General features: G+C 53.4%; 4 protein-coding genes and 1 non-coding gene across 5 annotated transcripts; 2 read left to right on the forward strand and 3 right to left on the reverse strand.

Annotated features, from left to right (window-relative positions):
- ACRALDRAFT_1060975 (uncharacterized protein) lies at positions 1–786 on the reverse strand. The gene has a single exon (XM_071016338.1). The coding sequence runs from the start codon at positions 440–442 to the stop codon at positions 194–196; it is 249 nt and encodes an 82-aa protein (XP_070876669.1). The 5' UTR covers positions 443–786; the 3' UTR covers positions 1–193.
- Positions 787–2,915: 2,129 nt separating this feature from the next.
- ACRALDRAFT_2040042 (uncharacterized protein) lies at positions 2,916–4,506 on the forward strand (the record flags this gene model as incomplete). Its single annotated transcript, XM_071021014.1, has 5 exons — positions 2,916–3,279; positions 3,363–3,443; positions 3,521–3,637; positions 3,698–3,742; positions 3,812–4,506. 5 exons carry the CDS (start codon positions 2,916–2,918, stop codon positions 4,504–4,506), a joined length of 1,302 nt encoding a protein of 433 aa, XP_070876670.1.
- A 1,674-nt stretch (positions 4,507–6,180) lies between these two features.
- On the reverse strand, positions 6,181–6,267 carry ACRALDRAFT_t108. The gene has a single exon. It is a non-coding gene; the product is annotated as a tRNA-His (tRNA).
- Positions 6,268–6,416: 149 nt separating this feature from the next.
- Positions 6,417–7,476, reverse strand: ACRALDRAFT_1074608 (uncharacterized protein). The gene is made up of 2 exons (XM_071018264.1): positions 7,028–7,476; positions 6,417–6,963 (listed from the first exon to the last, which is right to left on the reverse strand). The coding sequence occupies exons 1-2, from the start codon at positions 7,374–7,376 to the stop codon at positions 6,506–6,508; spliced, it is 807 nt and encodes a 268-aa protein (XP_070876671.1). The 5' UTR covers positions 7,377–7,476; the 3' UTR covers positions 6,417–6,505.
- A 1,858-nt stretch (positions 7,477–9,334) lies between these two features.
- Positions 9,335–12,403, forward strand: ACRALDRAFT_2097318 (uncharacterized protein; the record flags this gene model as incomplete). Its single annotated transcript, XM_071022832.1, has 2 exons — positions 9,335–9,855; positions 9,961–12,403. The coding sequence occupies 2 exons, from the start codon at positions 9,335–9,337 to the stop codon at positions 12,401–12,403; spliced, it is 2,964 nt and encodes a 987-aa protein (XP_070876672.1).
- Between the last annotated feature and the right edge of the window lie 443 nt (positions 12,404–12,846).

A 12,846-nucleotide genomic window follows, 5' to 3' on the forward strand; every position in this document is an offset into this window, starting at 1 on the left:
CGAAACGACCCGGTGGAACGAGAGTCGGCCGAAAAAGGGCAATGTATCACACTATATAACCCACCAGAAGACCTGTATTAAGAAGGGATTGCCACTTCTGAGTAATGTAGTGGCCAAATCCTGTGTGATGAAAGAAGATGGACAGCACTGCGTGAAGACCATGCTGGCTGTCCCAGTATCGGGGCCAGGCAGATCAACAACCAACCCACACCACTTCGTACGTGTACTTTTCCCCTGAGTTGGCGCTACGGATGCCGACACTCAATTCCGCTCGAGGTCTCCTCATGTAAGTGGTAATTACTGATATATGGAAAAAGGAAACACGGATTCTGAGGAAAGCCCATCGGCCATGGCCATATGGCGAAGGTCGGGTGGCAGATCGGATATAGATGAAGTAGGCAACAATTTGATGATACAGAACAGTCGGCGATCGTACATTCATCGGAGGGCTGTACTTGGAAGGAACAACAAATTCAATGCTGGTGGTCGGTCACCGTATCGGCAATATCAGACAGCAGCAATGCATGGTGGTGATGTGGCTGGTCCCAGGTGCATCAGCTCTTCAGAAACAAAGAAACAAAAAACAAAAAGCGAGTCAAACGGCAGGCAGTCAGTTTCGGGAGGTAACTGAAGGGGTACCTGGGTCTAGGTAGTCTGACCGTCGTCGCCTTTGGAAAGAAATCGACCACACAAAGTCGTTCGATTGCCTAGCTGCAGGGGGTAGCGTACGATGGTAGTGGTAATGGTGTGTCAGATATTTCTAGTGCCTGACTTGCAGCTCGTATATTACGAAATGGACGAAATAGAAACGAATCTCGCCCTATTGGGTTGGGAAAGACATCCCTGATTTTTCGCCGCCCCTTCCTGGCCAGTCGTTCTCTCTTTCTTCCGTCCGCCCTCATCATAGTCCTTCGTTGACTGGCCGGTTCAATGGAGCACCGAGGCGCCTATTGTATGTACTGAGTAGGTACGTGTATGTACATCACAATAGAAGTATCATTGTTGTTCTGCTTCTAGTCGCAATCCGAACCATCCGAATCGTTCACTGCCTTACTTATTAGCAACAACTACCCTTGCCGCCTCAAGTCGACATCTCCCTTAACTATTCATCGCTCCGACAGTCGATTTTGCCATTGTCCTTAGAACTATAGTCGTGAAAGAGACTCCACGCCCACCCGCTTTGTTCTCCACGAGGGCGGTAGTCAAGAGACCTTTTATCACAATCACCTAACACAATAGGAGTAAGTCCATCCCCATCAGGGTGCCCTTATCGTATACCCCGTACAGTGAGATGATGTGCTATTGGTCACTCAGGAGGCAGCGGGAGAAAACATAGGATATACGCATAGAGAGAGTGAAGGATGGATTTGGGATAACAGGAACCGTAACTGACAGAAACGTAGGCCTAGGAGACCACCACACATCCATATACTTACAACGTACACCTATTCCCCGACAATAGAGCTACCACCAACTGCGGCCACACCGGCAAAGAGGTTGCTCTTGAAGGGTCCTAAACAGAGGGAAAAAGACATTGGACATTTCGCTTTTGGGCAGCGTGCTGTTGAGCCCACCAGTCATCTTCGGAATTCTCAGTCAAAATCTGAGACCCAGACGAGAACAGATCGTGCCCAACGAAACTACAACGTTTCTCCATACTTTACTTGACCCATTCCCCATTCTGTTCCTTATCCTTACGTTCCACGCGAGTTGCCGGGGAGCCAAGACTGGGGTCTTCCTTATTACCAGCATTCCAGCGACGCTTCCACGGGAACGAACCAGCGGTAATTCGCACCCGGCCATCAAGTTGGCATCACAGCGGCCATAAACCGGTGCCGTCGAGACGGGCACTCCAGTGGATATCTTTTGAACTGCGACATTTGCAACCTTCACTCCCAAGACTGCACTCGAAGCGGAAGAAACGACACCGTCGTCGACGACTAAGGTCGGAAATAACCTGTGCCGGCGTATATATCATCACAACAAGGTTGGGAAGAGATATCCCACGGAAAGCTTGTTGTCGGCCTTGCAGGGCGACGAGGGCAGATCCGTCAAGTTTTTAAATATACCGTGCGGGTCGCTACTATCCACCCGGAGAGGAGGCTGGGCTCATTTCCTCTGCACCCCGAGTGCTCTTAGCTCAGAGCGACCAGCGGGCCTTACGAGGCGTTACGAAGTACCCAGTACTTAGGTAGTGGCGCCACCCAGCTGAAACAAGGGACTCCCCCGTCTCTCTCCTCTGTTTACGACAATCGGTACATTAGCGCGCCCCGCCCAACCAGCTCATCATCAAGACCGATCCTGTTCCCGGAATCGCTCGTCGCCATCTCCCATCGACTTCTTGTTCTTTTGTCCTGGTTCTGCGTTGTCGCCCCTGTCCACGTCACGTCACCTCACTTCTTTACCTTCTTGGCAACGCAACCCTCCCAGCCACGACCTATCAGCATTTCCCTACCAAGTACGAAGTACGAGAAATCACCACCTCCATCCCACACATCATCAGTTCCTTTATCTCCTACTTCACCACACAGCAGATATTTGACAACAGCGAGGAAAAGAGAAAGAAAAAGAAGCCAAAAAAGAAGGCCTACCTTCGCCAGCGTTTGCGATCATCCGATTTACGATCACGTAAACAGCCAAACTGGACTCGTTTCAACATTGTCTCCTGGAACCGCCGTCATTGGATTTCTAGGTTCTTGATCTTGGCGCCAGACTCCCTCCCACGCACCCCCCCTGGCTCAGCTCGATAACGCTCGGCAACGCACGATAACCACCCGCGCCCAATCCCAATTTACCAGCCTTACCCTGGCCTTGTGCGGTCCACCATTTCCTGGCACCTGGTCCCAGAGCTTGCAGGCCCCATTACAACGTCCCCAGCTTAATAAAGAGGTGCCCCGGCGCCCCTGTCAGAAAAAATGGCCGACCAGTACCGTCATCATCACGCCCAGCAACATCAGCAGCAGGGTCCGTACCAACAGAGTCCCTACGATCAACCACCGCAGAGCCCGTACACATCGCAACCGCAGCACTCCCCCGACGTCTCGGCCCGCGATCAGTACTTCCCCCAGCAGCCGTACCAAGCTCGGCCGCCCGCTCCCGCCGAGACCGCTTCGTCGTCCAGGCCGAGGACCACCAGTTTTCAATCAGGCAAATCGCAAAAGAGCTCTGAACAATATACACATTCCAAGCCCAGCACGCAAGAGACATCGGCCGAGAAGGCAGCGAACCGCTTGAACAGCAAGGCCGATCCTACCATGGCCATAAGCGAAGCAGAGCCCGGTGAGTCGGTTGCGTCCCTGTTCTGCTTGCTTGCTTGTTTGATTCCAGTATTGTTGCTAACGCTGCGGTCGGGTTTCTTCTAGCGTTCGTCCAGGCGATGACCAAGACATCTCTGGCCCCTCTCCGCGCCATTCAGCATAAAGATGCATTTGGGAACCCAATTGGTACGTCTTGTCAACGTCTATTCCGCACGCTGTTGAATAGAAGATAGCCCACTGACTGATACTGTGTTGTGCTGCAGCCGAACCCGATCAATCCAATCCCACCCGTAGCCGCTGGGAGCGGCCTTTGGATACAATCCGTAGCTTCGAGGCCGCAATCGACGGTGGCTATTCGCGCAAGTCATACATCCGCCCAGGTAAATCGACCTGCCCTCCAGATGAACCCGACTCCTCGTATCTAACAGAACAACGATCAGACACCGAATCGGTTGCGAACCGGCGGAGCAGCTACTATGCCGGTGGTGAGTTGTCTCGAGGAGATTTCCGTGTTCCCAGAAGAAGAACCTTCGTCCCTGACACGGTCGCCTTAGCCCATGGATCTCGACCCGCACACGATAATCACTACAATGGTCGCCCCGTATCCATGCGACCCGACAGTACCCACTTCGATTACCACTACTCAAACCGATCGGGTCACTTCGATTCCATGAACCAGAGTGGGGGAGGGGGATATGGACCAGGGCCAGGACCGAGCCGACAGAAGGCGCCGCGGATGGTCTCCGAGCCGGCCTATGGCTATGGTCATGGCAACCATCATCAGAACGTCTATCCCGTGCCACATAAAGACCGATCCTATGAAACCGTAACCACGGCAGCCGGGAGCGGTAGCTCTGAGCCGGCCGGCTATCAGACGGACCCCACGAGCAGCGAGAATAGCTCCATCGATCGGCAGTCCCCGACCAAGCGACAGGAGCGGGTAAACGACTACGGTATCAATTTCGGTCAGTCGTCCACGTACCAGACCCCCGCCTTTTCCGTAGGCGGTGGGCCAAAGGCTCCTGCGCACCACGGCGCGGCTTCCCAACAGGCTCCCCCGGGCCAGAACCAGAGTCACACAGGCGCAATGGCGCCTCCACCGCTTCCCCGGAAAGATGTTGGCGGCGGCGGCGGCGGTGGCGGCGGTAGTAGTAATATCCTGCTACGGAAGACGAGTGCCCTCAAGCGGTCCGATACGACAGAGAAGAGGAAGAGCTGGTTCTCACGCCGCTTCAGCAAGAACTCATAAGTCGACAGCACGTTGGGTTTCAGGACAGCACAAGCCTATTCTTCAGACATGGTGAATGCATCTTCTCCTTGGGCGCCTGCTTCCACCCGCGCTTCGCTGCGCCAGTACTTTTGGTGCGCCCGTCTAGCTGCGTCTTCTCCGGCATATGGCCGTTTTCTGTTCATACGTAAAATCGAATTCTCGGCTTGGTTCTTTGGAAGGAAATGGGGTTTCGGTATACACAGGGAGATAATGGGGGCCCTGGTGGACTACGGTACTCGTGTACATGAATCTTGTACACGTCTGGCGTTGGAGGAGTTTCTTTCTTCTTTTGTATGATCGACGAAGTGATATTCGGCCCGACGACGATATAAAGTCGAGAGCGCAGGAAAAGTTGGTGGTACTTGTGGACACACAAAATAACTATAACCCCATGAGAACCACCCACACCCCATAGCCCAGCCACGGGATTATAGAGATGCACATTCCCGTTTTCCTTCGTTAGGGGGCAGGTTTGACAATTAATACAATACGAGGACAGAAATGAAGTAAAGCCCATAATAAAGCCGTGACAAAGGGAAAGCAGAAAGCCAGGCTCAGCGGTGTTTCTTTGCCTCCGCCGACATGGATGGCTTCCCCTGCTGCTGACGCTCGCCATGGTCCTCTCTCATAGCAACGATGACATAGGCGATGAGCACGACGTTGGCCATGACGGCTGCGAGTGCCCCTGCGAATGTTGAGTTTCCTGCCATTGGTCGTTAGCGTACGGAGGGATATCGCCAGGCAGTAACGCTTTTTTCGAGGGGAAACAAGGCAATAGTTGCTGCGGAATTGAAAGAAACAGGTTAGGTGAAAACGTTACTACCTTTGAAGATTGTCTCGACTGAAATAAAATAGGAACCGATGGGGAAGGCAATCATGGCGAACGTGAAGCCCAGGAGCTTAAGGATCACATCTGTCGGAACGGCTGGGGTGATGTCGGACCTGGGACTGCCGGCCTGGGTAGGTCTGGCCGGATCATCTTGGTCCAGGAAAGTCTTCTCGTTTGAGATGATGCGTCGTGTTGCCATTTTGGCAGCTCGGGTGGTGCCTGCTGATGGAGAAGGGCGACTGTGTTTGAGCACGACTGTTTGAATGAAAGGGCCGCGGTGGAGATGGCTGATTACAGCTGTCAATGAATCGTTTATTAAAGGTTGATGGGCTCTCTCTCTCCCTAGCAGCTTTAGCAGAAGTTGGGTGTTGAGAGAGTATTTGGGTCTCTCGGATTGTTATAAAATCGCATTCACCCTTGCTCCTGCTGCTGTACTTTCGGTACAGACGACGTACTCCGTAGTAGTTGAGAATGGGGTGAACTTAGAAAAGATGTCACGTGTTTTCGCGGGTCGGGAGGGGCGGTTTGAGCGCGTCTTTTCCCACCGCCAACCCTCAAATATCCACTATAAGTACGCGTGTACGAAAAAAGCAGGTACACTCTGCCAAGACCAGAGGTACACAAATCCCTCAATGAAGGTAGATGCTCAGATTTCGTAAGCGCCAGACTGTGTAGACGCCATTTCCCATCTCAATTTTCACACATCAGAAACAGATTTCGGTCAAGATGATGATGGTATTATCTTTACTATTACTAACATCTGGGGGATCTCTAAGAAGAGCAAAGGACGCCCAAAGTGGTCGTCTTTTGCGTACAAAAAGAAATGCTCGGAGGCGGATTCGAACTGCCGTCAATGCAGTATTGTAGTATTAACCACAATGCATCATCCTAACCAACTAGACGATCCGAGCTTCTTGCTTGTTTCCGTCAAGAAGAACAAACAACATCTGTCGCTGCCAATATGATTCCGGATTCTGATTCTCTTGTCCCATATAATATATTACACACCCCGCAGATGTAGCAAGGCTCCCCGGGGAGCCCAAGCTTGAAACTGACGAACGCTGGTAGCAAGAGGCTCATTAAATTCAATCTGCTTCGCATCTAAGTCCATACGAAAAGAATACTGAGTCGATACCGGACTCTATTACTTCACATTTGTGCAATCGCCGTTGCTGCTTCTGTCATGCGTCGTATCGCTAGATCAACCCTTGCCGCTGTGTCGTCGCCGACTAGAGGCCGAACCTCCGCAAGCCTCCGTTTCCAAAATCCCCATCGTTCGGCATTTAGCCCCGCATATCCAGGAAATAGGTCGCCAGGGCTGTACGATCTCTTTTGAAGGTCGTTGAGCTCTCCCATCTCTTCAAGACAGCGCCGGAGGAGCAGCGGCGAGGCGTGGACAAGCCACTCGCTAGCCACGGCAACTCTGCAGTCGGTGGGCTCGGAAGCGCTCATCTCCTGCTCGAGACCGTGCTTCAGTTGCCACAGTGCAAAGTTATCCCAGCTGACGATACCTGATCCCAAGAGCCGGGCGTGGAATGAGTTCAAGCTCAGCCACTCCGATAGAGAATATGTCTCCTCCTCGCCCTCTACCGTCTCGAATGTGGGATCTGTACGGAGAATATCCATTAGAAGATCTCGTGGTAGGTCCGAAAAGAAGGGAGATACGCGAACCTATCCAGTGATCTCGCATAATCCTTGCCAGACACGGCAAGTCCTTCCATGCCTCTGTGGCGACTAGGATGCGAAGGACTTTGATAAGAAAATCCTGACTCTCGTGCTGGTAGTGAAGATGCCGCGCGATGCTAATGAAGGCTTGCCAGATAACTTCGAACTGGTCTTCTGGTAACTCTGGGGATACGAGCTTCTGCAATTCTAACGCAGTGCTCTTCGCTGCGTCATCCGCAGTAGCTTCAGAGAGCGACGCAAAGGCAGATTCGAAAATTGCAACTACCCGTTCTTCTTCTTCTGCCAGGCCGTTCTGCCTGAGAGCTTCGAAATCGACCTTCTCGTGCGCCATCATGCGGGAGTACTCAGTAGTTACCGGTCGGTGGTAGGGGTACTTGAATCGGCGATTGCAGACGCTGAGGTGGGTGTTAATAGTATATATAAGAAGATCGATGAGAAGAGCCGAGATAATGAGAAGATGGTGTATTTGTGATGTGAAAATTTCGACGTCATGAGATATAAAGAATGGATTAAACTTAGAAGTGGACAGGATGCAGTGTAATAAGCGCTGCACAGTGAGGCTGTGTTACGGTGAAAGCGAGGCGGCGAGGCCGCCGCCGCGGCCGCGCGGTTAGAGGACGGTCAGCTACGGAGTACTACTGCTGGTGGTGAACTGCCTGACGCTCCGAGACCTGGGACTGGATGCCTCAGACTCTCTCTCATTGGCTGATACCTTGACTGCCCCGAGTTTGTTGGTGGACGGGTGCTTCCGCCCCCAACTTGCCTTTCTCTTCTAACTGCAACTCTGCAACCAACCACAAACGCCACAAATACTGTCAACTTCACACCTTAAACAATTAATAATGTAGAGCAAAGTCCGGTTGCAAATACTTTTGAAGAATCTGGAATTTCATGCCACACTCTGCCATGGACGAATCGACGACATGTTGGAAGCGACCCCGCGTGGATCCCCGGAGGGATCTTGGACCGTGGTGGTCATCCGGCATCCATTCTACGAATCTACACATTGGAAGGGGACGTCGTCTTCGAGATGGATATAATCCGAAACGAAGTACGCAGCTTGTTCCATTCTATATCCTACCACTCTGCCTGCCACTTCCCTTGTGCCATCGGGAGGTGCAATTTTGTAGAACCAAATAGTTATTTGCGGTTAGATACGGCGGGCTGGTGGTTTGAGGCTGCGGCAACAGGTGACGGCAGGGCTGGGCCAGAGTAGAGCACTTGATGGTAGGTGAAACTGGGCTATCACGTAGTGGCCGAGGCTTGGCTGGCGACTTTGGTGTAACCTGAGCCCCGAGTCTCCATCTGTCGAACAAGCGCAACAAAGGCTCCAATGTGAAGTCTCCGCAAGTCGTCTTCGTATATCGCTATATCTTAGAATAAGATCACAGATTCCGAATTTCGAATCTAACAACAACTCGCGCCGAGTCTTTGTTCGAAAACCGAGAAAAGAGGGTAATGGGGCGTTGGTGATGGGAGAGATGTGGGCGGAAGGGAAGGGATGTATCGGCGCTTCGAAAACGTTGAGATGGACGGACGGAACGGGAGTGGGCCCTACTTACCCGCACCGGCCGTTCCCCGGTCACCGTTTCCTCCACGCGAAACGGTCCGGTCCCGGAAGGACGGCGAAGCTGAGTCAGCGAGTTTGGTGTAGCCGACGACGTTTGTCTGGTGCTTTCTCTAGACAAGACGTCCCGTTCACTCTCTCCTAAGTAAGCCAGTAATCAATCGCCGGAGTAGTAGGAGATGACTGGCGAATTCAGGTTTTTCTTTTCTTCTTCTTTTTTCTTGATTTGTTTGTCGGCTGCAGGGAGGAATGATAATCAAGGTAGGTAATGAGAAACATTTGTCGCCACGGAAAAATACGTTGTAATGTCTCGAGAGGTAATACTTCGCGTTCGATGTGCACAGACCATTATTTCACACGTGACACCGAAGTCGGAGAAATTAGAAGTTGCTCCTTTGGCGCGACACGCGTATTCCAAAAGCTCCTACTTCTCCTTCCGGGAAAACAATGACCGGCAACCCTTCTTTATAGCACCTGTTCTTTGCGGATAGATCGTATCCTTTTCTTTCCACACTCGTTTCTTTTGAGACCCAGGAATTTCTTTCATATACCAACTGTTCTGTAAACAAAGAGTTTTCACAGGCTTCCATTGTTAGAATTTTCCCCCACCACCACCACCACACACGCACACACATATATGTCTGTCCTTCCCATTGGCACCCTCGTCATCGATGCGGAGACCTGCCCTCGCGTCACTCCGACACCCGCCGGCTTGAAATCCAACCATGACCGGCTTCTCCTCTTCTCCTCCTCGTCTAACTAACGAGCTGGGCACTATATCCCATCACCGCACAGCCTTCGACGATATGGACGAATTAACCACAGATACCATGCCTTGCTCCCCGTATGCTACGCAGGCCACGCAAATTGTCTCACGCACTACCCTTGCCCCCCAATCGACCGACATATCGTCTCCCACCACGCCCCGCAGCATTGTGGAGGTGCCAGCTTCGTCCCCTTTTCAGTTTAGACGCGATGACCCTAGGCCGAGTCCCCCAAGGCCGTCCACCGCTCTCTTCGCTTCGCGGCTCGCACCGGCTGGCACCTCCTTCAAGCCTCCTCGAGCAGCTCAGGCGGCGCCGCGGGGCGTCAAGCGGCCTGCAGCTGAACCAGTTCTCATCTCGTCCGACGATGAGGGCCAGACGAACCCGGCTCGAGGCGAGATTCGACCGACCGCGTTTAAGAAGCATGTTTCGGCCTTTGCCCACGTTCCGGTCGACGAACTCCAGGAGAAGGTCAACGCCGTGTTCGACGCACTGAGCCATACGATCCCCAGGCGGCTGTGCCGGGAAGCACTGGTGGCCTGTCATAATAATGCCAACGACGCGATTAACTATCTCTTCGAAGGCAGGCATATGAACAAACCGAGCTCTGTGCCCAAGAATTCCAACAAGTCCTATACCAAGCCTTCAGAGCCATTGAAGCCGAAAAAACCCTCTGCTCCGTTGTCGTCCAAGGCCAGCAAATTCTTCGCCCCGACTCCCGTAACGGAGACCAAACCGAAGCCCCGACGCCGACTCGTACAAGGACGACGGCCCAATCGATCTCCCTCCCCACCTTCCCAGCCCGTGCTCCAGCCCGCGGCCGAGAACTTTGCCGATATGGATGAGCTAGCCCACGAGCATATCATGATTTCCGACGACAAAGACGACGAGTATGACGACATGCGAGGCGAGCTTGCCGAGTCTGTCAAGGAGAGCCTGCAGGATAAAGCCTTGAACACCATCAACAAGGCACCAATTGACGACCTTGCTGCCATGACCAACCTGAAACAGGACGAGCTCAAGGCCGTTGTCAGCAAGAGGCCGTTTCGTGATATTTCACAGGTGGAACGGGTTACCGTCCCGAAGAAGGGCAGTCGAAAACTTACCAAGTTCGCCATTGGCGAGGTCCTGGTGGACGCCATCATGGAGTTCACCAAGGCCACGAATGCCATCGACGACGTTGTGGCCCAGTGTGAGCGAAACGCCTCTCGTGTCAAGGAAGAAACAAGCCAATGGGACCTTGATTTCAAGGGCCAGAGACGCAATGTACAGCCCATGTCTGACTCGGAACTTCCCCTAACGCCGAAGAGCCTCAAGAGCCAGAAGTACATGGATCCTCCCATTGCCCGCCAGCCTGGGCTCATGGACGGCCATTGCGAGATGCGTCCCTTCCAGCTGTACGGCCTCAACTGGATGACACTCCTCTACAAGAGCCGGTACGGCTGCATTCTCGCCGACGAGATGGGCTTGGGCAAGACGTGTCAGGTCATTTCACTCATTGCGCACCTCGTCGAGAGCTACGATGAGGAGCGGGATGCGGTGCGTCCTTGGCCCAATCTCGTCGTTGTGCCACCGTCGACTCTCTCCAACTGGCAGGCAGAATTCGACAAGTTCGCTCCGGACTTGTCGGTTCTTGTCTACCAGGGATCTCGCCGACAGGACATCGCCGAAGAGATGCTGGCAGATCCCGAGCAATACCACGTGGTCCTCACTAGCTACTCGCAGGTGGGAAAGGAGGAAGATATCGAAGCTCTCGCGGAGCTCCGACCGAACGCGGCCATCTTTGACGAAGGCCACAAGATGAAGAATCCGAAAACCAAAATCTATAAGGACCTGATCCGGATCAAGGCGCAGTGGCGTATGCTCCTCACGGGCACGCCGGTGCAGAACAATCTGATGGAGATGCTTGCGCTCTTGAACTTTATCGATCCCAAGATGTTCAAGCCGCACATGGAGCACCTGCAGTACATGTTCAGCCAAAAGGTGACGCTCCGGGACGTCAACAACGGTGCCTTCCTCTATGGCGAGCGGGTCAGCCGCGCCCGCAATATCCTCGAGCCGTTCATTCTCCAGCGACGCAAGACCCAAGTGGTCACGGACATGCCGGCCAAGGTGTGCAATGTGGTCTACTGCGAGCTCGCTCCCGTGCAGAAGGAGCTCTACGAGAGCTACGAGCAATTATTCAAATCGGAACCCAGCAGTCGGAACAAGGCCAACGCCCGGCAGAATGACCAGAACAACCCCTGGATACAACTTCGCAAGGCGGCGATCCACCCTCAGCTGTTCCGTCGATTCTTCGACGATGCAAAAGTGGAGGCCATGGCCAAGGTCCTGATGAAGAAGGTCCCGCAGACGGAACTGCAACAGCCGCATCTTCACCATCTGATCGGCGAATTGAAAAACTGCTCCGACTTTGAGCTTCACTTGTGGTGCCGGGACTACCCTTGCCTGGCCGGGTTTGACGTGCCCGACAAGTCGTGGATGGAAAGCGGCAAGGTTACGAAGCTGCTCGAGCTGATCCGCCAGTACGAGCAAAACGGAGACCGCGTCCTGGTGTTCAGCAAGTTCGCCAAGGTGGTCGAGATTCTCCGCGAGGTGCTGTTCAGCGCCGGCGTGAAGCACTGCGTCCTCTACGGCGCGACCAGCGTCGAGGAGCGACAAAACCTCATCAACGAGTTCAACGAGAACAGCGACATTACGGCGTTCCTCCTGACGACGGGGGCGGGAGGCACGGGCATCAACCTGACGTCGGCCAACAAGGTCATCATCTTCGACCAGTCGGACAACCCCCAGGACGACATCCAGGCGGAGAACCGAGCGCACCGGCTAGGGCAGAAGCGGGAGGTCGAGGTGATTCGTCTGCTGACGTCGCACACGATCGAGGAGCTCATCTACAAGGCGTGTACCAAGAAGATCGAGCTGGCCAACAAGGTCACGGGCGCGGTGGAGGAAGAGATGGCGAAGAATGCCGAGACCAACCTGGAGAAGGAGGTCCGGAAAATGATGAAGGACCAGTTGACGCCTCCTTGAAGCGATTCGGGACTTTGGTGTCGATATACCCGGGAGTCCCTGAGTAAGAGAAAGAAAATGGTGGCGACATGTACTGACCAGACGATGCATAACAAGACGCACTGCACTGCCCGATTACATGCGAGAAGATGGCCGGATGGTAGACCAACATCATGGCAACAAGCGAGCGTTCCTTTTTTGGCTTTCCTGTGTATTTCTATTCGCCTTGCTGCTGTTCACGGCATGGATCGAGGCGTTGGACGGTTTGTCATCCTCTCCGCTGTTTCTAGACTAGAAGGACGAGGCTGGTGGGATTGGAGTTTGATTAGGGTCATCATGTAGACGCACGGCATGGCAGAGTGTGTTTAGATCATTTCAGGGGTGGGAGCCGGCATGAGTAGGACAAGAACCAGGGGTTATGTAGGCACTTTGGAACGGTGCCATACGAAGTACGGAGTACAAAG

This window comes from Sodiomyces alcalophilus (assembly GCF_042370955.1).
Source record: "Sodiomyces alcalophilus JCM 7366 unplaced genomic scaffold ACRALscaffold_2, whole genome shotgun sequence".
Taxonomy (NCBI): domain Eukaryota; kingdom Fungi; phylum Ascomycota; class Sordariomycetes; order Glomerellales; family Plectosphaerellaceae; genus Sodiomyces; species Sodiomyces alcalophilus.

Bases quoted from the DNA above. Each gene is read 5' to 3' on its own strand.
- ACRALDRAFT_1060975 (XM_071016338.1), bottom strand. From the start codon at position 442: ATGAATGTACGATCGCCGACTGTTCTGTATCATCAAATTGTTGCCTAC.
- ACRALDRAFT_1074608 (XM_071018264.1), bottom strand. From the start codon at position 7,376: ATGATGGCGCACGAGAAGGTCGATTTCGAAGCTCTCAGGCAGAACGGC. The intron at 6,964-7,027 runs GTTCGCGTATCT...TTCTCCGTACAG, and splicing joins TATGCGAGATCACTGGATAG to ATCCCACATTCGAGACGGTA.